The sequence below is a fragment of the Anastrepha ludens genome, chromosome 6 (assembly GCF_028408465.1).
Source record: "Anastrepha ludens isolate Willacy chromosome 6, idAnaLude1.1, whole genome shotgun sequence".
Classification (NCBI taxonomy): domain Eukaryota; kingdom Metazoa; phylum Arthropoda; class Insecta; order Diptera; family Tephritidae; genus Anastrepha; species Anastrepha ludens.
Genome location: NC_071502.1, coordinates 53,137,316 through 53,164,956, shown reverse-complemented (window position 1 = coordinate 53,164,956; position 27,641 = coordinate 53,137,316). Strand labels below are relative to the sequence as shown.

General features: G+C 34.7%; 1 protein-coding gene across 1 annotated transcript in view; it reads left to right on the top strand.

Moving 5' to 3' along the window:
- The window catches only part of LOC128867476 (kelch-like protein 17), a 92,304-nt gene that overhangs the window by 51,305 nt on the left and 13,358 nt on the right, over positions 1–27,641 (top strand). Inside the window, 2 exon segments of the mRNA XM_054108694.1 lie at positions 3,028–3,576; positions 14,462–14,654. Coding sequence (XP_053964669.1) covers positions 3,551–3,576; positions 14,462–14,654 — 219 coding nt within the window. The 5' untranslated portion in view covers positions 3,028–3,550.

Sequence of the window (27,641 nt, the reverse complement as noted above, 5' to 3'; positions counted from 1 at the left end):
ACTTATTTTATAAATTTATTTTTATGAATTTTGTTATTAAAATTGGTAATAAACAATTATAGTTCAGTCAAATTAATTTCTTATGATCTTTTACACGGTTGGATTGCTATACAAAGTGTATATAAACAGAACAAATTCGGTTTAAACGTTTCATATAAGTTGAAGCACAAATTCTAGGGATTTAGAGCAGCGATATTATGCTGTCCGAAGTCGTGCTCTTCGTATGCTTGCCACAACATAAGAGGTAGGGGTATACAGAATTTTCAAAACATTTGATTTTTTGCATTTTCTTAAAGTATATTACCTTAAAAATATTGTATGAAAATTTGAAGTGCATCCGACAAATACTTTTCCAGCTATTTAACAATTAAAAAAGGACGCTCAGGCGCTTGGGAGCTGGAGCAAGTTGCTAGAAGCAGCTGCAAGCAACCGACTTCTCGGGTTTTATTGTTACGAATGTCCATTTTGATGTATATTCTCTATATATACCGAACTATATATAGGTTAGTAGGTAGGTAGTACAATTGCTGAAAAATATTTGCTTGTTGGCAGTATGTCTGTAGTCGTTGCACTGAGTAGTCGATAGGTGTGTGTTAAAATAAATTAGTTTTTAAGTAATTTACCATGGGATAGAATCACGTCCCAGGTTTCAATTATTATATAATTAAAATTATATATTATATGGCCCAGGAATAGATGACGCAGTGTAAGTAATTAAAGAATTCGTATAACTCTACGTAAATCGATAGCAACACTTTAAATGCGTTTTTCTCAAAACTATGTTTTTTGAACTGGTGATCACTGTAACTTAAAAACCGCTTGGTAGATTTCTACAAAATGTATACGGCTTTGAAAAACATAAAAAACGCGTGGCTGATCGAAGGAATTTTTTTTCAAAATATTCGATTTTTTTTAACAATTGTAAGTTTTTTCCGAAAATCTGAAAAATACTTCCTGAAGCCGCCATATTGTTAATTTTGAAAAAAGCTTCGATCAGGCACAAGATTATCTATTAATAAAACTAATTTCTCTTGTCCGATTGATTTTAGATGAATCTCCAAGGACTTGTGATTATCACCGCAAGGGTCTTCTGTAGAAATGGGCTCTACACAAACAGCGATAACTTTTACAATTATTATTTTTTTTTTTAAACTTTGCTAAAGTCAAGTCGAAACATGATGTATTAATGCTATGTTTTTATATTTGTGAAATTAAGCAATTGACTAGCAAAAAAAATTATTCAAAATCATAATTTTTCTGGTCTCTGACTACCCCTAACCCCATAAGTTGTCTTAGAGTTTAAAAGAGTTTAAAGTGTTGAACATTGAATACAAAACCACAAAAAGTGCAAAGCAAAGTGGTTTCGGTGTTGCTATTTTGCTATAAGTTTATTTTTTATTTTTTTTATTTGGTGATTTTTCTGTCTCCATTTAATAGACTTCGTTAGAACCTATAATAAAAGTATAAGAAGATTAAGTCATTCTTATACTTTTATTATAGGCACTGCCCTTTCTTCGATAAAGTTTAACATTTAACTTAATGGCATTTGATACAAATAAACACATAAACTTAAAATTATTATAGTATAACACTTTAATATATCACACATTTTTCTGTTATGTGGAGCTCTGCATTGTCATGTATTCATTCCATGCGCGCCATAAGATATACTTCGTTAGAAATGACAAATACCAAAAATGTTTGCCCACATACACAAAATTTTCAGGGCTTAAAAAAGGCCGGTATCCCTAATGTAGACACATTGAATAAATATAATACGTATACACACACATACAATAATAGGGGGATTTTTTAAGAGCTATAGGAAAGTTTTTCAAAAAAACACACGTAAAATTCAGAAAAATGCATGAAAATTTTATTTAAATCGATAGTATAGTCCATATAATTTAATGTTTGAAGATTATTTCATGCAAATGTTGACCGCGACTGCGCTTCAAATGGTCCATCCGCTTAGTCCAATTTTGGCATACTCTTTCCAATGTTTCGGCCGGTATCTCACATATAAATGCTTTAATGTTGTCTTCCAATGCGTTTATTGAAGCAGGCTTGTCTGTATAGACATGAGCTTTAACATAGCCCCACAAAAAATAGTCTAAAGGCGTTATATCGCACGATCTGGGTGGCCAATTGACAGGTCCCGAACGTGAAATAAGATGTTCACCGAACTCGCCTCTCAACAAGTCCATTCTTACGCGTGCTGTGTGGCATGTGGCACCGTCTTGCTGAAACCACATGTCATGCAAGTCAAGCTCTTGCATTTTGGGCAAACAAAAGTTGGATATCATTTCACGGTAGCGCTCACCGTTCACAGTTACGTTACGATTCGTAACATCTTTGAAGAAGTACGGTCCAATGATACCTCCAGTTTATAAACCGCACCAAACTGTGACCTTTTACGGATACATTGGTAGCTCTTGCAATTCTTCTGGCTGATCTTCACTCCAAAATCGACAATTCTGCTTATTTACGTACCCGTTGATCCAAAAATGAGCTTCGTCGCTGAACACAATTTTTCGATAAAAAGTGGATCTTAAACTTTCTTAACAGAAGACGCATTTTTATAATAAAATGCAATGATTTGCAAGCGTCGTTCGTTTGTAAGACGATTCATGGTTAAATTATACCTGTAGACCAAACTGAAGATGTTTGACAGTAAAACAAAACACGAAACGTGCGTCAGCTGTTTAAACCAAGTGTTTAAAAAGATAATAGCTAAAAAGTCACCCGTTACATGCAGATATCACATCAATTGTTTTCTCCGCGTGTTTGCATTGAATTGACCCAAATATTTAGCGTGCTTTCCTACGCTTAGCTGTATAAATGGGCGGACTTCAATGCGTTGGCATTTCATTTATTTTCTTTTGCTACTTGGGTGGCTTTAATCGCCTAAAAGTATGCTATTCGTTCAGAGTTAATGTGAATTTGTTTACCTTTCATTGAGAAAATGTCTACTTTCTACAGCACGTCAATTTTCTAACTTCTTCTTCTTCACCATTCTACTTTCAGACAAACTGAATAGATCTCCGAGCTGATAGTGTAATCAAAGCCGAAACAGCAGCGTGAATGTTGGATGTCAATCTGGCTCGTGACTCGTAAATTGCCATTTGAAGAGCCATTGTCAATTCAGCGAATGCTGTAGTAAAAGTCCGTGTAATATAGAGCAGCTGTTTTTGAAAAATACTTGGATGGGAAGTGCGTGTCATGAAATCGAATGCATTAATTCAAGCAGCAACTGTATAGAGTTTCTTCGCCTGCTGAGTGGTTTGTCTGAAGTGGCAACAAGAAGCTTAAATTGAAAAAGAGGCATCCTCGGCGTTCAAGTGGACCTGTAATCAACAAACACAACAATAGAACAACAAAATTATAAGCAATTTGCGTCAAATCAAGAGTAGAAGTGTGTAACGCAGTGGTATGAAAATGGATTACTGATAATTAAGCTAGACGCATACACACTTACAAAGCCGGTAGTGGACTTATTCAAAGCAGAAACCACCTTTTTCATCGACAAGTAAAATAAGCTAAAGTGAAAATGTTTTTGCCAGTTAAATCAAATGTGTAAGTATGAGAAAGAATTGCATGCAATTAGTAAGCTAAATTAATTTTTACTAAATAGTAAATTTAAAAGTTTATGCACTAACACTTAAAATCGATAGTTTTTTTGAAAGTATGAAAGAGCGATAAAGTGTTTAAGTTCCTCTTTCGCTTTCAACCCTAAAAATATTTACTTACTTATAGGGCATAGTATCTAAAATGCTTGTAGAGGGAGCGTCCGCTTGACGCCAAAAACATGGATTTTACATGCGACTATCGCATTGCCATTATAGCCGTGCCAGAACACAACACTGCACCCTTAATGTTTATTACAGACATTACCCTACATACGAGTACAAAAGTATTAACTACTTACTGCTGGGAGAAAACATAAAAGTGTTACTACGCCAGCATGACTCAAACATTAATAACGATGTAAAACATTGACTGGAATATTTACACATTAAAGCCCTTACTAAACATACCCAGTGACATAAGTACCCTGTAAGAAATGAAGTGTTAACAACATTCATAGGGAAGCTTTCGTAAAGTAAGCATAAGATTAACACGCCAATACTGATATGACCAAAACAATAAACTAGCAATACTAGTACAAGCGTAATGTCGATGTATTAGTAAAAACTAAATAAATTTAATTTTTGAACTGGATTTTTTACTAATCGGTTACTTAAATATCGGTTACTGAAATATCAGTGCTAATTCTAAATGAAAAACGCGACATATTTTCTGCAGAAAGGCTAAATTACCTGCATATTTTACAATCACACATACATACGTACATACATTCCCAGCAAGTATTTGCCTACCGGCATTAAAGCCTCCCATAGTAAATAATTACATTACTCCACTTGAATAAAAAATACTGTTAACATGAAAATGACGACACCCTCCACTTCCACTCAACCTCGCTATTTTCAACCCCTCATACTTATAGAATTTGAAAAGCAAAAGTCATCACAATAACCCAAAACATAAATGTCCGTTGCTATGTATTGTACTTTGGTTACCCACAGTTTTCCAGTTTTCGTAGTATTTTGTTTTGTTGTTCTACTGCATTGTTTGACGATTTATTGTCAATTTTTCTGTCGCCCAGTTGTCTAGCTGCCGTCGGCGTTTGTCTATGCTGCGTTTATGAAATAAGTAAACATCGTCTGCATTTTGAAATCAGTGAAATTGAATACAAAGATTTTAGCTTTAAGCTGAATTATGTATTAAAGTTGAGTTGAAAAAATCCTTAAACTTAGTTTTTCTAGAACTTTATAGCGGCGGTAGAACTTTGTGGCAGTAGAACCCACACCTCCGTGACTACCATTCGATTGGTTGACATCGAAGAACCCTGTGTTTACAGAGCAAAATATCAAGCAATAGAAAAATTTGTTTCTGATAGGGGTCGCCGTTACAAAGGCAATGACAAAACTTCGAGTACATTTCTGCCTTGAAAAATGTTTTTTATAAAAAACCATCTTCGGCACGCAGATGCATAAATTTGTAGCTTTCCCTATATGTTGGACAACAGCCAGACACTCCAGAAATTAGAGTGGAAGCTCGGCTAAACGCCTAACAAAGAACATTCCAAAAATATATGAGAATATTAGTATACATCACTCACCAAAAAAAAAAAAAAAAAAAAAAAAAAAACAATCGTTACTTTTTTCCATCGCAATTCCAAAATTATTTATTGTAACTAACAATTTTAAGACTCTTGCCGATATATTTCGTGTAAATATTAAGATTTACGTGAGCTGAACTGATTTAAAAGTGTCTCCGCAAGCCCTATTATTTTGATTCAGGTAATAAATTTACTAAACATTTTTATGCAGTCCTTTTAGCTTAGACTCTTCTGTCAACTAAGTTGATTTTTTGGAAAAAATATTGCATTTTTGAAATTGCATTAATTAATTTAATACTCGATTTTTTGAGGTATTTTCAAAATGGTGCAACTTAAGTAAACTTTAATAATTTGCCGAAATAGTTTGATGGAAATCATTTCATATAATAAATTTTGCAAATCCGGTGCAAAAATCGCAACTATTTTGGTGAGATACCCTAATGCATACTAATGGGCGACTGAACTTTTCATTTTAGTATAGGAAAATATAAACTTTACACCAACATTCAATGTTGTAATTTAATAGTAGTAATAAAAATTAATCTAAAAAACTCTAAAACCAGTTTTAAGGCTGACAATTCTTTTGAGTTCGAATCAAGGCAAATTGAACAGGTACAATAGTATAGCAAAAGCAACAGGAATAATGTATTGTATGAATGTATGTATGTATGATTTTCTTTTCGAGTCAGAATGTCAAAATCTTAATCAAATTAGCTCATTTACAGAACAAATAAATAATAAAAAAAATTAGCTACTCCACTATTACTACCTGTTCAATGTGCCTTGGATCAAATTAAATTCGACTAAGGATTTAAACAAATAAATTTCAGTTTATAAATAGATAGTTGGTGGTAGTATATTTTTAATGCAATGATCTTGAATTTCATGCAAAGAAGCTTAGAAATATAGAGTTCTTTTTAAAAATTTCATTTTCAATAAATTAATAAATTCAGTCCTGGAACAAAGGATCCACGTATTTAGTAGAGAAATTTTGTTAAATGTATTAAGGGTGGTCTAGAGTTCGAAAATTTAGAGTATTTAAAGGATTTTTTTTACAATAAAAACATGAAAAACGATATTTATTTTTTTTAGAATTTCTTTTATAATAAAATTTTAGCTTTATTTTTTATCTTTCAACTTTATCTTTTTACAATAAAAAAAAGGAAAAACGATATTTAATTTTTTAGGCTTTTTATTTAACTTCTTTCCGGTGGAACGGCAAAAGGCCGCCTGATATCTTGCACACGGACTACTAGCAATCTTCAAAGGTTGCTTTCTCTACGGTCATATACCTCTTAAGTGGAGACAAGTCAAAATTGTTTTCATTCCAAAAGCTGGTAGAAACTCACATACCCATCCAAAAGACTTAAGACCGATATCTCTCTCCTCCTTCCTATTGAAAACTTTGGAGAGCTTGATAGAATTTCACTTAAGCCTAACTATAGATAGAAATCTTATCTCTACGTCATAACATGCCTACACGAAAGGGAAATCGGTAGAGACAGCTCTACATAACCTTATTTACACGGCAGAGAGTTCACTGCACAAACAGGAATTTACTTTAGCCGCTTTCCTTGATATTGAAGGGGCCTTTAACAATGTTGAAGGGGGGGCAATTACTGCAGCACTCACTGATCTTAGGGTAGAACCGGGCTTGGTAGGCTTCATTGGCAAAATGCTAAATAGCAGAATCATTGAAGCGGAACTAGGAGAATCGGTGTTCAGGAGATCGGTAAGTAGAGGTACACCGCAAGGTGGAGTCCTCTCACCGTTTTTATGGAACGCAGTTGTAAATAAACTTCTGTTAATACTGGAATCGGTGGGCTGTAAGGTGATAGCTTACGCCGACGATGTTGTTATGGCTGTCTCTGGTAAATTTGTATCTACATTAAGAGACCTAATACAAAATGCTCTAGATATACTTTCTAGGTGGGCAGGAAAGTGTGGTCTAGGAGTCAACCCAGACAAAACACAACTCATATTGTTCACTAGGAAACACAGAATCCCTCAGCTAAGTCCAATTGCGCTCAAAGGGGAAGCTCTTGTGATTTCGGAAGAAACCAAGTACTTGGGACTAAACATAAATAGGAAACTGACTTGGAAGTCAAACACCTTAGAAAGGGTCAGGAAAGCGAACCTAGCTTTTTATGCCTGTAAGAGAGCTTTAGGGAAGACCTGGGGAATTAAACCTAAGGTTGCTCATTGGCTCTACACTGCTGTCGTCAGACCCATTCTTCTATATGGAAATGTTGTCTGGTGGTGTGCTATGCAGAAAAAAACCTATTTTAATTTATTGAATAAGGTGCAGAGATCAGCGGAACTATCAATATGTAGCGCCATGAAAACCACGCTATCCATGGCTTTGGACATCATGCTACATCTGCCACCCCTAGATCTATTCTGCAAATATTCAGCGGCCTGCGCCGCTTTAAGGCTCAAAGCGAGCTCACAATGGAGAACTGTCACACATGGACATTCAACCATTTTAGACTCCTACACGGATATACCCAGTGACTGTGATTATCACCCTCCCATTCTTTGCTTCGAAAGGAATTTCCTAATGAAAATCCCTTCTAGACTGGAATGGCTTGAAGAAGATCCAACACCCAACACACCCGTTAAGATCTACACGGACGGATCCAAAATGGACACCGGTGTAGGATCAGGGTTATTTTTCGAAGAGCTTTCTATTAGTGAATCCTTTAAACTACCGGATCACTGTAGCGTTTTTCAAGCGGAAATAAACGCTATTCATGAAGCCTTAAAATGGTTAAAGATAAACAGAATATCATGAACGGATATCTGCATTCTATCAGACAGCCAAGCTGCCCTACGAGCCCTGGATGCATTACAAACAACATCAAGGAGTGTCTTACGTTGTCGCCAATCTCTAAATGAGATGGCCAAACAATATCGTATAATATTATGCTGGGTCCCAGGCCACAGAGATATACCAGGGAACTGTAGGGCAGACCAACTTGCAAGAGAAGGTACCTGTATGCCAGACATAAGTAATTTTATGGAGATACCTCTCGCAACTTGTAAGCTTCTCATTAAGGACGCACTAATCAATTCTGCAAATCAGAGATGGATTAGCGCCAACACCTGCGAAATTGCTAGGAAAACATGGCCAAGGCTTAATTTACGTCTGTCCAAGAGTATTATAAAACTGAGTAGACTTCAAATCAGGACCTTAGTAGGGGCCCTCACAGGACATTGTCTCATAGGAAATCATGCAAGGAGATTAGGCGTATACACGCATGATTTCTGTCGTAGCTGCAGAAATGAGGAGGAATTGGAAACAATTCAACACCTTTTTTGCACATGCCCGGCTCTAGCCAGAAGCAGAAACCGATTTTTAAAATCCTACTTCTTAACGAACATAGATAATCTATACACTTTAGGTATCAACAACCTTTTACGCTTTGTCAAAAGCTCAGGATGGTTCAATATGGAAAGGGAAATGTAGCCCAGCCCCCGCGGCTCACAAGGGACCCATTCCGTGGTCTAAGTGGCATCGTTGTCTCTATGTGCGATGCGGCTGCCAAACCTACCTACCTACATACAAAAACTAAATTTTTTTTTATATTCAATTTTTTTTTTAATTTTAATAATTTTAAAAATGGCGCTGAAGTTGACCCTCCCGAAAAATTGCACCTGGATGGTTGTTAATTTTGGATCGCCTATTTATCTGAAACACAAAAACCAAAAAAAACAAAAATTATCATTCCCGTACTAGAACAAAAAAAAAATTAACAAAGTGGTGCGGTTTTGAATTTGACACTCTAAAAATCGGGGTTTTCACATTTTTAATTAAAAAAAACGAAATAAATAAAATTTCAGCCGATTAGGTTGAATAGTTTTTCTTTTTTTAACAACACCGAACAAAAAAGTCGTTTCGAGATAAAAGAGTTTAAAGCTTGAGGTATAGGAGCGCGCGGACCGCTCTCTACCTAGTTAATGGGCTGTAGAAGTTATAATATTGGGAATTTTTTTGGAAATTGGAAAATTCTTTTTCAAGTACGAAATATCTATACATTCTGTGATTTAATACAAAGGTAAATTAATTTCTGTACACAACAAATTTAAATTAAATAAAATAATAATAAAATATATAAAAAAAATTAGTAGCCAGTGCTTTCGTTTACTTGCTAGTAATACTAATTCGTGTCCGACGACTTCTTCTGTTGCAAAATTATAAACTTACCACTTTTTTTAGATAAAAATATAGTTAACCTTACAACAAAAACCATATAACACAAAGTTTCAAACTTTGAACGATATTTTTACCGGGCTAGGTTGTAACGGTTGCCCACTATGGGACACACTCAGGCTCATAGGTCATTGTCCTCATCTCTTCTAAAATCAGTGTGAAGTTTTCAAAAAATTTAGAAGATTATTGATTTTTACAGTACTGAGATCTTCCTACTCATTAAAAAATTATCTACATAAAATGGCGAATCTGCATCTGGATAGAGACGGGCACTGGCACAGAAGATGCGAGATCGGCTTTTCCTCATTTAGACAGCTTCTGCAGAAGTCATATGCCCATCCTCTGAGCATATTTGTCTATACACAGTTATTATATAAAATTGAACAGGCTATAATAAAACTACATACCAAAATTGTTATAAAAGTTCTTATTAAAAAGTTTTAAACTTGGTGAAAAGTTTGTAGAATTTTCATAAGTGTTTGATAAAGTTGCCACATCCTCGCTACCACCAAGTTATACGGGATGGATTAACCGTCACGAGTATATCGCGTCTGCGCGATTGAGAAGCCTTATAAGGTTATTTACGCCTATACCAGCCAGCTCCTCGAGGTTTTCAAAAAGTGGTTTGGCAAGAATTAACATCCTCGCCTTCCAGGGCATTCACAGAGGAAGTGGAAGTAATTTACTTTTTCTCCGGTTGATTACAACTATAGCAGTGTATATTGTAAGTGATATCCATTTTGGCTGTTTGCTCTCCTAAGAGCCAGAAGCCAAGATTGCATGAGATTGCGTGCCTATAAAATAGAGCTCGTGCAAAAATTGAAGCCCAGAGACCATCTTTTGGTCTGCAATTTAGATTTATTACTCTAATTTATTGCAAAAAGTAGTCAAAAATTAGACTGATAGAACCGACCATGTAACTCGTTGCTATGGTGGACATATACCGGATATCATATTCAAAAAATAAATGCCATGAAATTATGTTCCAGATTATGATAAATAAAACAAATTTATACCAATAATATGTCTGTTTTGTATTATCATTTTAAATTCTCAAGCTTTTAAAAAACACCCTATACAATAACTCCGAACCTGCTATATTTAAATTGCTACCCACTTAAATAAAGATCTGCAATGACATAAAAAGAAAAAATTGCGTCAACACTTGGCAATTGAAAATTTTGCAACATCATTCAAAAATCTCATCATAATGATCATCCCAAAATTGCCACTCAGTGGACCCAGAAACACAAAATGAGCAACTAAATTACATTTCAAATATACTATAAGCCACTCAATAGCGTCAAACTCAATCATGCAAAGCCGCAAAATGTTGTCACTGAAAATCCTACAAAATGGCAGCCAGCGCACGAGGAGGCGAAGGAAAATGGGGTAAGGGATGAAAATAAGAGAAAAGGCGGACAAGTTCTCGTGTCCGCAATCTCTACCAATGTTTGTGGCATTTGTGTGCATTTACACCACCACTCACATACATAAATATACATGTGTATATACATCTATGTGGATGACTATTTATGCATTGGCGGCGATGTGCGGCAGCCAACCATAACACGAAATTGCCTGAAAATAAATACAAACAAGAATATTGGCGTGTTACAGACCGACACTGCAAAATCCCAGTGCTACAGACAGCATACGTATATGTATATACACATATCATTCAAGCTTAACCAAAGAAATTTTCCAACATGATTTGGCAATTTGTTTCGACTGCAAAGCCACAATGCGGAAATTTAGTTAAATTTCCATTTCGTTTTTTTGTTATTTTTTTGGCAAACGAGAGGTCAAAACACTTGCCAACACTTGGTGTTATTGCGATAAAAAGTCATCAGTGCCAGGAAAATATACTCAAATATAGAAATATAGTCATATGTTGACGGAAATAGGCAAACGACGCAGCCTGTGCTGGGTCAGCGGAGGGCAATTCAGGTCGGCTCAGTTCAGGCCAACCATTTCAATTGTAAGTGCAGAGGTGCATGTCGTATACGTAATATTACACTGTGTGACAAAAGGAGGCTTACTAAAAGCTATCGCCATTCGACTATGCAGGCTGCAATGAGAGATGAGGTTAATAATTTGAGGTAGCTGGAATTGTAGCTTAAGATGTGTATATGTTCAGCATCCTTAACCCATTAACTGTTTCATTTTGTTTCGAAAAACTTTTTCTGCCTGCTTAATTATTTTCCAGCGAATACGAGTATACTCTGCATAAACAGAGTAAAATGTTTTTGCCTGTTCAAATAGGCAATTATGACTTCGTTGTTAACAAATAAAATGTACATATTTCTTTGATAAGAAATATATCACTTAAATATAAATTTAACGCATTATAGCAATGAAAACAGAATCACTAAGAGACCAAATGAATCACCGGAAATCTAAGTTACTTACTATTACTTTCCCTGCTAATAAAGTCCAAACGATTCTGCCAATCTTTACTATCGTTCTCTTAACTATGACATCGCACAATCAACAGAGAAATACATGCGAAATGCTTTGTTAAGTAAAAAAATCGTTTTGTAACGGCACTTCCCCAGAATTCGTTATTTCAGCCAAATACAAGCTATTGCCTGTTAAAATAAATAGGGTTGCCAGACTAACGAATATTCTAAAATGCCTTTATTTGTCCATTTTCAGGAGGAAAAATACAGTTGATTCGTTGAATAATAATACGAATGCGATTTTTTTATCTTCACGACGTGTACTCGACACTATGTAAACAATTTTACGTTTGCTCTGACGATTATAATCAACATAAACAATTAGTAGGTTTGTCGCCTTCAAAATAAGTTCCATTCGAAGCAAACCACTTATGCCAACGACTAGTCCAGTCATAAAAACAGCTTTTAAACACGTTTGGAGAGATCTTCTTCAGCTCCTTCAACGAATTCTCCTTAATGGTCTCTATCGACTCAAAGCGGCATCTGCGGAGTGGCAATTTATGTATTGGGAAAGGGAAAAAGTCAAAGGGGGCTAAATCCGGTGAACACGGTGTCGAATTTTTGGTCAAAAAAGTGTTCTCAATATGAGCCTTGTGAGACGGTGCGTTATCATGGTACAAGATCCATGAGTTTTCTTTCCGCAAATTGGGCCGTTTCCTAAGCAAATTCTCCCTCAAACGTTGCATAACTTCTAAATAATATTCTTTATTTACCGTAGAACCATTTGGAAGGAACTCCGAGTGCACAACACATTGATAATCAAAGAAAACGATTAGCATGACTTTCACTTATGACCCGCTTTGACGTGGTTTTTTGGGTTCAAGCTCATGTGGATAGCGTCATTGAGTCGCCTGTTGACTAGTTTGCTTTTTAAACTCATATACCCATGTTTCAGTACCTGTTATGATGCGCCGGATAAACGTTGCATCCGAATTCACTTGCTGAAGCAAGTCTTCCGACGCCTTTTTCCGATGAATTTTTTGAAAGAAATTCAACTCTCTCAACTCAACGAGTCGAGCAGCCACGCGTCTCATGCCCAATTAATGGTGTAAAATGTTGCGAATTGGTCACGAGCTACCTCCCTCAAACTTAAATGATGGTCTTCCAGCACCATTTCCTTAACTTTGTCGACGTTTTCATTCGTTGAAGACGTTGATGAGCGACCAGATCGGGACAAATCTTCCACGACTTCTCGGCCCTCTGCAAAAGTCTTATACCACTCGCAGACCCGTATTTTTGATAAAACACTCACCATAGGCTTTCTGCAACATTTTCAATGATTCGGCACACGAAATCCCGTTCAAAATACAAAATTTAAGAGTAATTCTTTGTTCGATATTTTTATCCATAGTGAAAATCGCAGAGCACACCTGCGGTTGACTGATATAAGTTAATGCCAAAAACAAGCTAATTGACAGATCACGCTCAAACTCTTCGGCACTACAGAGGACAGTTGTACCAACGTTCCAGCAAAAAAAAAATTTAGACATATGTGTAACACGCGCTTTTTAAATGAACAGTTTCCGATATTTTTTTCAAAATGTATTTACCCGTTATTAATATCATCTATTAAGCTTAAATAAGTGCTCTTATAGAAATAAAAATAACATTTTAGGAATCGGCTAAAGTGTATACATGATCAAATATCTATCAAATATCTCCATTAATGGGAAAGTAAGTAAATTTTTTAATATATTTAAAGCCTTTCACAATAGTTTCTTAAATGTAGCTAAGATAAGTTATTCAAATTTCATTATATATCTCCACATGGATAGTATTATGACAATTTCAAAAAAAGTCCTTAAAGTTATCCAAGTTCTGACAGCCAAGACTTCTTAAATTATTAGTTAAATACCTCAATTATTAAGTGTATAAATGCTTCTGAAGAGTTCCTTGGTCTTAACTAACTTCCTACGTACCTCGATATCTCTCAAAGTATACTCATCCTATTATCTGTATAAGTAAATGCATTACCTAAGCAACTTAGTTAGGAGAAGGAAAACAAATGCAGGTATCACAATGGGCCTTAGGGCTACCGAATGTCTTGTATTAAACAACCAACCTGACTAACCTATCCTAACCTGAATACATTACCTACTTAACAATTACATTCCATATAAATACCATTTTTTGGTTTCGCACAGTATTATCACCGTCAGGTGGGCTTGAGGTAAATATATTTATGTAGATATATAGTGAACTTATGTATGCAAACGAAATATATGTATGTATACGTATACTTCGTCTGGGAAATATTGTTGATTCTCATTTGAATATAAAATATTTTCTCATACATTTAAAAACCTCGATTTTGTCCGCTAATTCCTACTTGCATGTGCAAATTTTTAACAGCCTTTGTGTTATTCGTAAAATGCTGCGCGAAGCTAAAGGTACTAATTTTTCAGTATTTTTATCGAAGTATTAAGTAGCTATTAAGTAATCTTTTTATAGCTAAAAGGTAGATTTAAGTTATTAATCCATGCAAATATAATATCATTTTGATAGCTTTACACGTAGAACCTTTTACTGCCTCATTTTTTCAGCTTAATTTTTACGACTTTTCATTTCATTTTGTTGTTATTTTTCATTGTATCTTTTTTGCAGCTCCACCGAGAACAATTCGTCGGGTGGCAATAATGAGGACGTCACCACCACCAGCAACAATTCCACCCAAACGCCAAGCGACTTAAGTCCACCGGGCCCCAATGAGGAGGTGCTGCCACAGGCGCATCATCAAAATCCCGGGCATTGCATCGCCTCCTTTGCGGCCATCAATCAAATGCGCAACAACACGCAGGTATGTACATGTGGGAATATTTTTACAAATGTATTTAATTAAAGATAAGCAAACAATTAGTAAAAAAAAGAAATACATATATTAGCATGCGAACAACAGCCGATGGAATGGCAAGCACAACACCATTAAGTAATTAATCAACAATTTTCGCTTTTCGCTGATTTTTCAGTGAAGTTTCATGAATTTTGTTTTCATAATTAAGTTGCTTACTTGTACCCCCGGGCTATCTATAAGCATATATGTATGTGTATGCTAGAGAAGTCATTGCTCCCGCGCAGTTGAATTTTCCGCAACAGTTTAGCTCTTTGAAATCATTGAGGCACGCGGCCGCGTCACGCACTTGCTCATTGGTGCGCTCTGCTAGTTTATTGAAGCATCGCATAGAAATGTGAAATTAGAAATTTTTCGCAATTTAAGTGTCATGTGTACGTAATATTTATTTTTTAATTTCATCTTGATAATTCGTTTAATTTGTGACAGCCGCGTCAATTGAGCGTTCATATATTAGCATAGTACAGCAGTCACGCTCAGTAGCACTTAACGGTGTTTTAGGTCAATGAAACGTTTTAGTGTCGCGCTAACAAAAATTAATAGTTGAACTATGTACGTGTAAATGTGAAATGAAAAAAGTTTAAGGGGAAGCAGTTCTTTAAATGCTGTATACCATTTTCGTTAAAGAAATTCTTATTCAGATTGTTCCAATATTTTTATTCATATGTGTATTCACACTCATATTCGTATTAGTATTCCTACTCATATTCATATTTGTATTCATATTCATATTACTATTAATATTCCGATTTATAACCCCGTTAATGTTCGTATTCAGATTGATATTAATTTTCATATTCATATTCATATTCGTATTTGTACGCATTCTCATATTCATATTCACATTCGTACGAGTATCTAAATTCACATAATAACTCAGAGGCATACTCATACTAATATTTAGATTCCTATTCATACTCATACTCGTATTCATATTTATACTCTTTAGATTTCTACTTTTACTCACATTCATATTCATATTCGTATTCATCCTCGTACTCATATTCATATTCATATTCATATTTATATTCATATTCATATTCATATTCATATTCATATTCATATTCATATTCATATTCATATTGATATTCATTTTCAATTTCATATTCATATTCATATCCCTATTCCCATTCAGGCCAATATTTATACTCACATATTATATTTATTTCTTATTCATATTCATATTTGTATTCATACTCATATTGATATTTATATTCACATGCGTAATCATACTCATATCCATATATCGCTCTCATATCACATTTGTATTTATATTCAAACTCATATCCGTATTCCTACTCACATTCATACATCATACCCAGGTACCTATTCATAATCATATTGATATTCGTACTTATCCTCGTATTCAAATTCATATTCATATCCACATTCATACCCCCATATTCATATCCATATTGATATCTAATTACCTTTTGAGTTATCGTACTAAGGGTATAAGAGTACTATATTAATTGTTTTTTTTTTGCGATTACCACCAACAATGCCCCTTTAGTCAATTGTCAAGTGTTGCTTTCGACGCATCACAAGCGGTCAACGTTTAGGCTTCTAGCTAAGCTAATAAATTTATTTGACCATTGCGTGCGGTCAAAGGAGGCCACTGGATAGATCTTTGACTTTAATTAATAACACAAGTTGACAAGCGCTAAGCGTTTGCTAAAGATAGTAAATTTAGCAAATAGTATAAATATATGTCTTATATGCATATAAACATACACACATAATAATAATTACTTTACCACAGCACAGGCTGATTAGAACTCACCGTCCCACAGTGAGATGACTTAACACCAATTTAGGCTATGAATACACGTAATAAAAAGCTACTTGGTAATAAAAAGCCTTCAAATTTGAAATGTAGCGCAAGTGGTTACAGCTTATATGGTGATTCCACCGAAAGACGTATCTCTACCGTGGTAGATTGTTAATTTCCCTACCCTAAATTTTTTCCATTCAAGTCCCATCTTGATAATCAGGCTCTACGCTAATCGTAAGCTCCCACCATATTCATTGGGAGACGTGCTAGGCCTAAAAAGTGAAAAAGATAATTTTTGTGCGGAAGAGCAGTGGAGAAGAGGCGGTTATCCAAGGCCAATTAATTATTCGTACGCAGGCAGGAGAGCTTGTACTTATACATCGATACCAGTGTAATTAAAACTTATTAAAATTAAAAGAAACTATTTTATGAAATGCATTTTATGCGTGAAATGCAGGTAATGGATAACTTACTTTTTATTTTATTAATAAATGATTACAAATAAATTTATTTATTTATTCCTTTTTTATTCCTAACACAACAACTTTGCAAATTATTTTGTAGTGTTAGGCATATTTGAGATATAAAATATATACACGGAGTTAAAATGAAATTTTTTTAATTTTTGTTAATTTGTTATTAGTACAAAACAAAATTTAGCTTGTTATATGTAAGTATTTATGCATATAAAATATAATTATAAATTAGTTTATAATATTACACAATTAAGGGAACTAACAACAGAGGCAATCATTTTCATTCGTTGTGTGTTGGAGAGTAATTTTTTAAATACTATTTTTGATACAAGCAAAATATTTTTACGAACTTTTAGTTCCATTATTTTCAAAAAAACACTTAATTGCTTAAAAACATTCAAAAGTAAAGTTCTTAGTGCACATTAGGAAAGCTTTTCTGAAAAAAAGTATGAAACTGAGATATGCAATAAAGCACACAGGCATCAAAATTTATGTGAATTTTGTGCCATGATAATTCCAAATGCTAGCTGATAATTCCACATGACAGTCTAAAATGTTTACCGCTATAAGCGTATTCAAATCTTTTTCTTATTTGTGGTTTTCTTCGACAAACTTGGTTCCTCTATTAGCAATGACGTCATGTGTTTTGTCGTAGTGAAACACTAATAGACAAATTTCGTTCAGATCGTTCAAAATCAGTTGGTTGGTCAAACAAATTTGATACTCTGCAAAAGTTGTTGCTCCAGGATCATTACGTGATATAATGGAGACTAAGACAGTCTTTAATATTACAACTAGCAACATACTTCAAATATTACTTGAAATTTGGTAGCGAAAAAGACGTGTTCTTTTTAGGTCGCACATAACGTGAATTATGTAGAGGCGATTGATAAAAAAAGAAATAAAATCGAAAGAAAATACAAATCTTGTATTTATACTGATGAGCCAGAAACTAAACAGGCCCTTCTGTATGGGACTAATGAAATCCAACAAAATTTGTTTATACCCTGAGCCATTCGAAGGAAGTGATCGAAGCTTTAAATCAGAAAAACTGTTGTGTCAACGCTACCATTACAGTAGAGCGTAGAACAATCAATTTTAAATAAGAGGAGCATTCCAAAAATTTTGAGGTGTTGAAGGAAATCCGATCATCAAAAATAGGTACGTGGATAATTCATCGCCACACCCTGACACATATTAGATATAAATGTGCATATATAATATCCTTTAACTCAGCGTGCAGCGTAGGCCAAAAATATTAGAAATAAACCTTAATATAATTTCGAAATTTTTGGTATTTAAAGTCAACAAACGCTTAGATTTCAAAATAGTAACAACACTGACAGGCAATATCAACGATGTAACTACATTTATTTCATTCCCAAATATTTTCACAATTGCCCACAGTGCGAGTTTAGACCTACACACAGCATCTGCTTTTTTTCAGTCCACTATTATCTCAAATCAAAAATCAATTAGGAACAATTGAGTTGTTGGTTTTTTTGTCTTTTGATTATCTTGTTTTCTAAATACATTTTGGCATGCAGATGTTTTATCATTGGGGGGGGGGGGGGGGTCATTTACTTTTACTTAAAGTATTTACATGCCTTACTCAGCAGTTTCAACCTCACGCAGTCACCGTTACCGCCTTATAAATATAATGTACATAATAATAGTCTTGATTGCTATTATGCTTTGATTGGCATCTTCACGAAGAGTTTATCTATACTTTGTGTACAATTTTGAGACACACACACGCTATCGTATACTCGCGCATTTCATGTCAATTTTGCAGGCAATAATTTGAATTTCAACGTACGAGGGCGTATGAGTGCTCCGCCATGTACTTTGAGTACGCCATAACTCGAGCTTCGGGTATTTTGTAAGTGCGTTGATTAGTACGATAGCCATAGTATATATGCACGTGGCATATCAACAGTTAGTTGAATGATTGTGAGTTCCATTTCAACTTTTTGGTTATGAGTTATACAGCTCTAGAATACATATGTACATTCATACATCCCGTATCGACAATCGTAGTGGCGCTACGTGCATTAGTAAGCAGATTCTAGTTCAAGGTATTTTGTCGCTGATCCACTGTTCGTATTTGACTATAATAGGAAAAGTTATGGAAATCTCACTAACAAAATTTTAGGAATTACTGAGCATAGCCTCAGCTGGTAATGAGAGAAATAAGAAAAAATCTAAGTGCGGGGTGTTTTTCAAAAATGGCAAAAAATGTTTCCTCAAACATTTTGAACAACCAAACAAACTTATTTTCGAAAAAAAGTTTTTAAGAAAAGTATATTTTATCCTAAAAAATTACAAAACAAAAAAAATTTTACATAGTAAAAGGAACAGAAGATATTGCACTTTAAAAAGTACATAACAAAACTTTAAGCATTGAATAAATTTGAAATTATTCATTTTTTCACAAATTTTCAGTTTATTTCTTATTATGCCCAAGTCTACAAATAAACCAAATCGCAGAAATATTTACAACTACGTCCAAAATACTTGGAGAAAGGAAGCCAAGTTAGGCCCAAATCCGTCTGGGTCGTAAGCACTGTTATTATTATATATGTATGTAAATACATACATATGTAAATATGTACATATATAAACTACCTCGTGCGTGTGTTTGTAGTAGGCGTCATGATTGTTGTCAAAAAGCAAATTAAATAGTATAATTATGTTTTCTTAACATTATCTACAAAAAAGGAATGACAGTTTTTAATTAGAGTGATTTCTTGAGCAAGATTTGATGATTGATGTTGTTTTTCTACAAACATGTAAATAAAATAATTAATACTCATTTCATTTCAACTAGATAGAGATAGCCACATGTAGAACCAAATAAGTTTAATACTTTTAAAGTAATCTTGAAAGACAAATCAAATTTTTTTTTTATTCTTTACTAGAAAAATAAAAATTCATAAACGAGCTTTTTTTGGTTTACTCGTAATATTGTTTAGGAGAATTATCGCTTACGACAAAATGGCTAGTGAATAGGTTGGTGCGTGACTACTACTCGGAAGTATGCCGGTTCGTATCTCCAGACTTGAAGAGCAAAATGATATAAAAAGTTTTTTTTTAATATCTATCGCCCCTCGGCAAGCACTGGCAAACCTCAAGTGTATTTCTGTTATGAAAAAAGCTGATCATAAAAGTCCAACTGCCGGTCGGAGTCGGCTTCAAACTGTAGGTCCCACCCTTCGTGGAACATCAAGACGCACGCCACAAATACGAGGAGGAGTTCGGCCAAACATCTAACAGAAGTGTACGCGCCAATTATTTATATATTTATCGCTTCTGGTAGATTATTAATTTTCGTCTGCCTAATTTTTTTAACTAAGAGTACATTCTGATAAATAGCGATTCCATGCCCAGTGATCTAAGTATTTAGGATATGGTCTTATATTTTTCTGGAAATTTGTTTATTTTCAGCCTTTAGTATTATTAGTAATAAGAAACAAACTAAAAAAGTTTTCAAAATATTGGAATAAAATTTTTCAAAGTGAAATATTTTCAGTTTTGCTTAATAATTTTATAATTCTTTTATTTTTATTTATATTAAAAACAAAAAGTGAAAAAAAGTAAAAAAGAAAAACTATATTATCAACTACTAACGGGGATTGACCACCATCGTGCGATTAGATACCGTTAGACTTTTCTTGCAAATTTAGCCTGATCTCAACAGCAGTGCCATTTAAAATAGGACCTCTTGAAGCCGTGCTATCGTGCCAAACCGCGGCGAAATTTTGAAAAATGTCATATTCCATATGTAACGGTATAAATGGATCTTTCAAAAATAAGGGGGAAAATAAAAAAAATACTTAGCACTACATACATAATTTTTTTTAATAAATTTCAATCTAATCGTATTGGGAACGTTTGTGCAAAGGAAATAATTTAAATAAGCTCAGTAGAATATCACTGAATTATGAAATACGTGCATCAATACATATCTTAATTGTTTTCTTAATTATACGCATTTTTTAATTAGTTCTTCGTATTATTATATCAAGCGAAGAGTACAATAAATAAATTTTATTTTACACCAAAGAAACATATTTGGACAAAACAATATCTGTTATAAGCAACTGTTGATTTCCCGAGTTTTTTTGTACAAGGTGGCGCAAAATTAATCACCATATCCGGAAATGTACATACAAATTTTGCCAATGGGGTTGTACGTTGGTAATATTCGACACTTGTGAACTAAACAGATGCAGTATACAAACAGACAAGCAATGGAGTGGATAAAGAAGGTCTAATAAAGATTTCCATCGCTCAAAAAGTTTGTTTTGTATCCAATAAAAAAAGAATTGAAAAATAAAATGAATGATCAGTTTTGCGCCACCTTATACAATACTTGTTATTTAGACGTAAGCTTGCAGAATTTTACGTTCTTTTTTCTGGTTTATAAATAAGATTAATTTATTGCCTCAGTAAATATGTGAATTGCTAAAAATTGTATTTCTTTATTTATGTGTTGACATAAAGTATTATTATATATATCTATAATTGGCGCGTACACCCTTTCTTTTTTGGGTATTTGGCCGAGTTCCTCCTCCTATTTGTGGTGTGTTGTTCTGAAAAAGGGGTCCCTACAGTTTCAAGCCGACTCCGAAATGCAGATATTTTTTTTATTCGAACCTACATTCTCTCTTGATTTCGAATGATAGTCACGCACCAACCCATTCGGCTACGGTGGCCGCCTTATTATTAGTACATACATTTTTAACAATAAATTTTAATAAAATTAAAAACCTCTGAATTTCATCCCGAAAATTTGAGCACAACAAAATTAAATCCCTACAAATTCGAGTTATATTCTCTAAAGTTATCTTCGATCTGTTGTAAAGATTCTCTGAAATCGCAAATGAAATGTCCACTTCAAAATGTTGCCTACAACAGAAAATGTCTCACCTCCCGCAGGAAATCATTTTCAGCAAAACATTAATTCCAACTCACATTTTCTGCACGGAGTTCTCGAATGAAGTACGTCACAGCTCAGAAGTTAATAATTAAAGTAATTAATCAAAGTAGTGAATTATAAAAAATACAGAAGAATCGCAATTAATTTTCTGAACTGTTAATGGAAGTACACAATTTTTATTTTAAAGCAAGGGTGGCAGCAACAGCGAATAAAGAAATCACTGTCGAGCGCACTTATTGCACTGCATGATGCACTTACTTCCTTGTATTTCACATACATAGTAGCATACGTACACACGCGCACACATTACTTACATATACTTTGTACCCATGTATTGCATATTTCTGTTCACAAGCTTACGCCCCACTACACCCACCAGCAGGAATGTTGGTAACGCAGCTTGTCAGCGGTGTTCGGCGCAGCAGCAGTCGTTCATTACCACTAAAATGACTTAAACGTTCGACGGCCTGCAGGCTAAATTTCATGCAACTTATATGTGTACATACATAGGTACTTGCTCCTATGAGTACGTCTACTCGTATGCATCACTAAGCGTAACTGTTCTCATACTTCCGCTGCCACAGGGACGGCAGACATAAATGTTACGTTGTACGAATGTACTTACATATATAAATATCATATGTATATGAGAACCTACTGTACATATGCATGCATGTGGTGGCTGCAGGAAGGAATACATCCATGTAGACACAAGTACACTTGCCGTATGCATACACGTATGTATAAGTACATACATCTATACAGGGTGGCTATCAACATACATATAACTTCCATTCGTGGCTAAGTAAAGGCCATCAATTTTGAGATTTACAGTTGAATCATTTGTTATGAAGGAATATAAATGTAGTCATTAAGAGGTCTCACTTATACAGAAAAATGCATAAAATGGATACAAATCACTATTTCCTTTTTCTTTTTATGACATTACATATGTCTGGTGTATTACTTTTTATTTCGGATTATGGGAGTCACACATGTTCCAAAGGTTTTTATATGGAAGAAAATGTTCAACACCGTGTGAAACAAAAATTCTCAAATATCTGTACGATTTTTGAGTCGCTTAAAACTTACACTTCATTGCGCTAACATTAAATGTGCCATGACACTGCGTACCCAGAAGTTTCTAATTTCGGGTTAAAAGTATTCGGATTAAAAATTTAAAATTTTGACGATAATTTTAAAAATTTTTGTGAATTTGACTCCTACAAAGTTTGGAACTTTGATGTATGCGGTTTTTGTAAGGTTATGTTAATCTGGTTGACTTGTGGTCACGCATAGACCGGTTCGGTCTATAGCGATACCCCATGGAGTACATTACTTTTTTGTTTTGAAGTAGTCCCCCCGCATGGTGTCTGTTTCTATTGCGAATTTAAGGAAACAGTTCCAACTTACTGCTGAAATATTTTCCAATCCATCAAAGTGTGGTGCCTTCAGATATCGGTCAGACCATAAGTTCGTGCGTATTTTACCCATAATTTCACTTTTGTACGATTTTTGCACACAAAAAATTATTCGCGGAACATAACGGAACTATTTATATTTCCTTTGATATATTTTGCATTCAACAAGTGATTTTAATCGCGGATAAAAGCACGTGTTGTTCAAAAATAAAATGGAATTTTCGAACGCGTATAAGAGGCATATTTTGTATTTTTTTTTTAAAAGTTGTAAAAATGCAAAAACTGCTGCTGAAGAAATGAACACTGTTCACGGAGAGGATACTGTGAGTGTAAGGACTGCGCAAAAGTGGTTTTCAAAATTCCGAAGTGGTAACTGCGACGTGGAGGATGCCCCGCGCGCTGGTCGTCTGGTCGTCCTAAAGTCTTTAACTCCGACCCCTTGGTCGAACTCGTGGAAGCTGAGGCAAATTTGACAGTCGATATGATAGCTCAGAGGTTAAATTCATCGCATGGAACAGTTCACAGGAGTACACCTGGTTCAGTTGGGAAAGGTTTCAAAGCTGGCAAAATGGGTTCCACATAGACCTTCGGTCACCAACCTTCAGCAGAGAGTGAATGTGTGTTCTCAGCTGCTGTAACGGCTTGATAATGAAAGTTTTTTGAACCTTATCGTTATTGGTGATGAAAATGGGTCCTTTACAATAATCCTGTTCGCAAACGCCAATGGTTAGATAAGGTGAAACACCATAACCGACCCCTAGAGATGGCATTCACCCCAAAAAGATTCTCCTGTCTATTTGGTAGGATATGGCCGGTTTTGTTTATTATGAACTTCTGGATCCAAACCAGACGATAACTGCTGATTATTATTCCCATCAGCTATCAAATCTGAATGAGGCAAACTTTTGTTTCACCACGACAACGTAAGACCTCATACCGCAAGGCAAACATTAGGCAAGCTGAACGAGCTCGGATGGGAGCTAATGCCGCATCCACCATACTCTCCGGATATTGCACCTTGTGATTATCACCTTTCCCGTGGACTTCAATCCCATATGAGTCACAAGAACTACTCCTCAAACGAAGCTATAAAAAGGGATATCGAAGCGTATTTTGGCTGCAAGGACAAACAATTTTTTTAACAGGGAATTAAAAATTTGCCTAAACGTTGGGAAGACATTGGAAATAATGAAGGAAAATATATTATTGATTAATAAATACTTTAAACATCTTTTTTATTAATTTTAAAACCACCTTTAAAGAAACGCACGAACTTATGGACTAACCTGATAGTTTAAGCGTGTTTCGAATAACGCAGAACATCTGCAAAGGAGATGATCTACTGTTCCCCTTGAGCCCTGCTGCCCACATTTCCTGCATTTCGTCTAATCCATTGTACAACAATTCGAGCATTTAAAAATACAGTACTTTTATTAAAACACAAAAGCAAGAAAAGGGACATGAATTTCAATCTCATTAATTTCTGCTTGTAAAAATAACAAACAAAAATCCTGTTTTTACATGCACTCTTGCATACTCGTATTTAGATAATTTTATATTGTAAGGAATGAATTAATGAATTTCATGTCATTTGTGCCCTCTACTCAGCACAATACCTCATCAGAGCCCAGTTGCCTCAATAAACCTAGGATGGAACTAGTTTGGGCTAAGCGCAAGTGTCTTTCTTTGGCCGAACCATTCCAAAATGTAATTTAAAAAATTTCACGTAATGTAAAACAAGCTAGGCATTTTTAACTTGTGAATGGCTGATAGACTGATAGACATACGATAGAGGTAACCTGAAGTACTGAACACAATCGATAGATGAACAGATACAGATTTTAAAGCGATTTTTTCGACCGAAAATGTGGGATTTGATGCCAATAATCACAACTTCTTGGCAGCAGTTATTCATTTATTTGTATTATTTTATTTTCTTTCTAATTCAAGTCAAGAAGCGATTGGCAAACTGAAAGAGCATGGAGAAGAGGCGAAATAATTTTACACGTATGGATTTAAGCTAGAAAATAAAGTAGTCTATGGAGTTTTTTCAAAAGAATAAGTACTAGATGTATCTGTTCGACTTACGCACTACTGTAGCGACTACTATGCTGAGCTCTTAGCCATAAGGGCGGTAACTGTGTACCTTAGTACACACGCCGTAACAAAAACTACGATAAATATCTGCTCGGATAACCAGGCGGCCGTCAAATCAATGAAGGCCGTTATGCTAATATCAAAGGTTGCTCAGAAATGCCTGGTAGCTCGAAATATAGAGATATTGAAGGAAATTACAAGGCCGATGAGCTAAGCAGAGAGGGTATTTATCTTCCAATGCTTAAAAACAAAAGTAATAAGAACCTCTCGAAGGTCGTGGCTTTTGTCACTGGTCATTGGCTGTTAGGTAGGCACTTTTCTAGGCTAGAAGTATTTTCTCATGAATGCCGCAGAAGCGGAAGAAACAGTAGAACACTTCCTCTTTAATTGTCCAGTCTTAGCTATGAGTAGAGCAAGGTTGTTCGGTAAATACTCTTTTGACTCTTTAAGCTTCGTAAGAGCGTGTGAATGGTTCCATGATTAATAAATACTAAGGTTCCCGTGCGGTGTAAGTGCGTTGTGCTATTCTAAACAGACTGCCACAAAAACGTAAGCTAACCTATACATCTCCAATTGGTCATTTTTGAACTAGCAAAATTCACTACACGCTACAACTAGTACAAGTCTAACTACTATAGAACTAATCTAACTTTAACAATTACCAGTTTATGAACTAGAATGTTTGCTGAGCATTTTTTTCTAAACTAAAGAATATTTGTTTCCAAAAATTATTTCATATTACTGAAAAGGCTTCATTTGCAATAAAAAAAGCGAAAATGCGCTTCAAAGCTTTCAATCTACCATGCAATGCAAGTGAAACTATTGTAAAAAAACACATTTTCTTCTAATTATTTTCTGTACAACACAAAAGAAGAGCTGGCGGTCATTCTTGCATACATTATCTAAAAAACAACCGATATGTTATTCCACATATGGACAACAACATAAATAAATTCCAGCTCGGTTGTAAATGATGTAATTTGCCAGCAAATGTTATTGCAGCCACAAACTTTGTCAACTTCCAAAGTCGTTTATTCAAATCAAAAGCAGAAAAAGATAAACGTACATACATACATACTCACAATATACGAGTGCATATGATATGCAAATAGAAGAAACAAATGAATACTTAGTTGGAGTTACAAAGCGTAAAGTGTCATGTATCACACGTTGCATGCCACCAAACAACTTGCCACATCGTAAACGAACAGAATTATATTAAATTCTTTTTAGAAAAGTTTTTATATATCTATGTACTTGTGTATATATATTTACATATGTATGTATATAAATAGATGGTATATGTTCAAGTATATACAGTTCTTTATGTATGCATATGCATGAATGCACTCATCCACAGAACGACTCGTCGTATTGAATGTCAATACAAATGCGACTACATGTGAATCCTTCAGGCTGATGGAGCGCCCTTGCTTCTTTACAGTACTGCTGTTTGCCATGTTTCTAGCATGTATGCATGTGTGTGTATCATTGTTGTTGCTATGTACATATTTATATGTCTACCCAGCCACAGGGGATTTGAATGCGACAAGCGAGTCAGTGTCAATAACATCTAAGTGAGACTTAAGTGCGCAAATGACTTGAAGATCAGCCAGGGGGCAAGAAAAAATTACGAGTTTAGCATTTTAGTAGAAGAAGCTTTAAAAAGACATTTGAATCGTAGAGTTTATACGCATATTCAAGAAGAAACTTTCAGGTCACATACTTTAATATTTAATTAAATTATTGAGGTGAGTATGGGTTGAGAAGAGTGCGCGCATTTATTATACACTCTAGGTTACGTACGTGTCACGCTGTCATCGACAAACAAAAATTTCAGCAGTTTCCACTTTCTTTTACTATTTTTATTATTATTATTCGCTCCAAACGCCCACCGCAATCGAACACACTTGTTCCTTGTGTATTGACCGTTAGTTGGAAGGTAGAAGTTTCATTCTCAAATGTTTTGTTTAAGTGCCTAAATTCTCGCTAAATGATTGGCAGAAAATTGTTCTTCAACTGCGCCCGACAAAATAACAGTTTAACGCACCACAAATTATCGAACTTAGTGCTCCAAAGACTGATTGCCCTGTCTACATAACACTGATTACTCAATATAAACAAACGCTAATAGTTATGAAAGATAGTTATAAATCTCAGTCATTTTACGAAGGTTTAAAGTTTTAAATTTTGTCAGATGTGCGAATAGTTATGAAAAATATGATG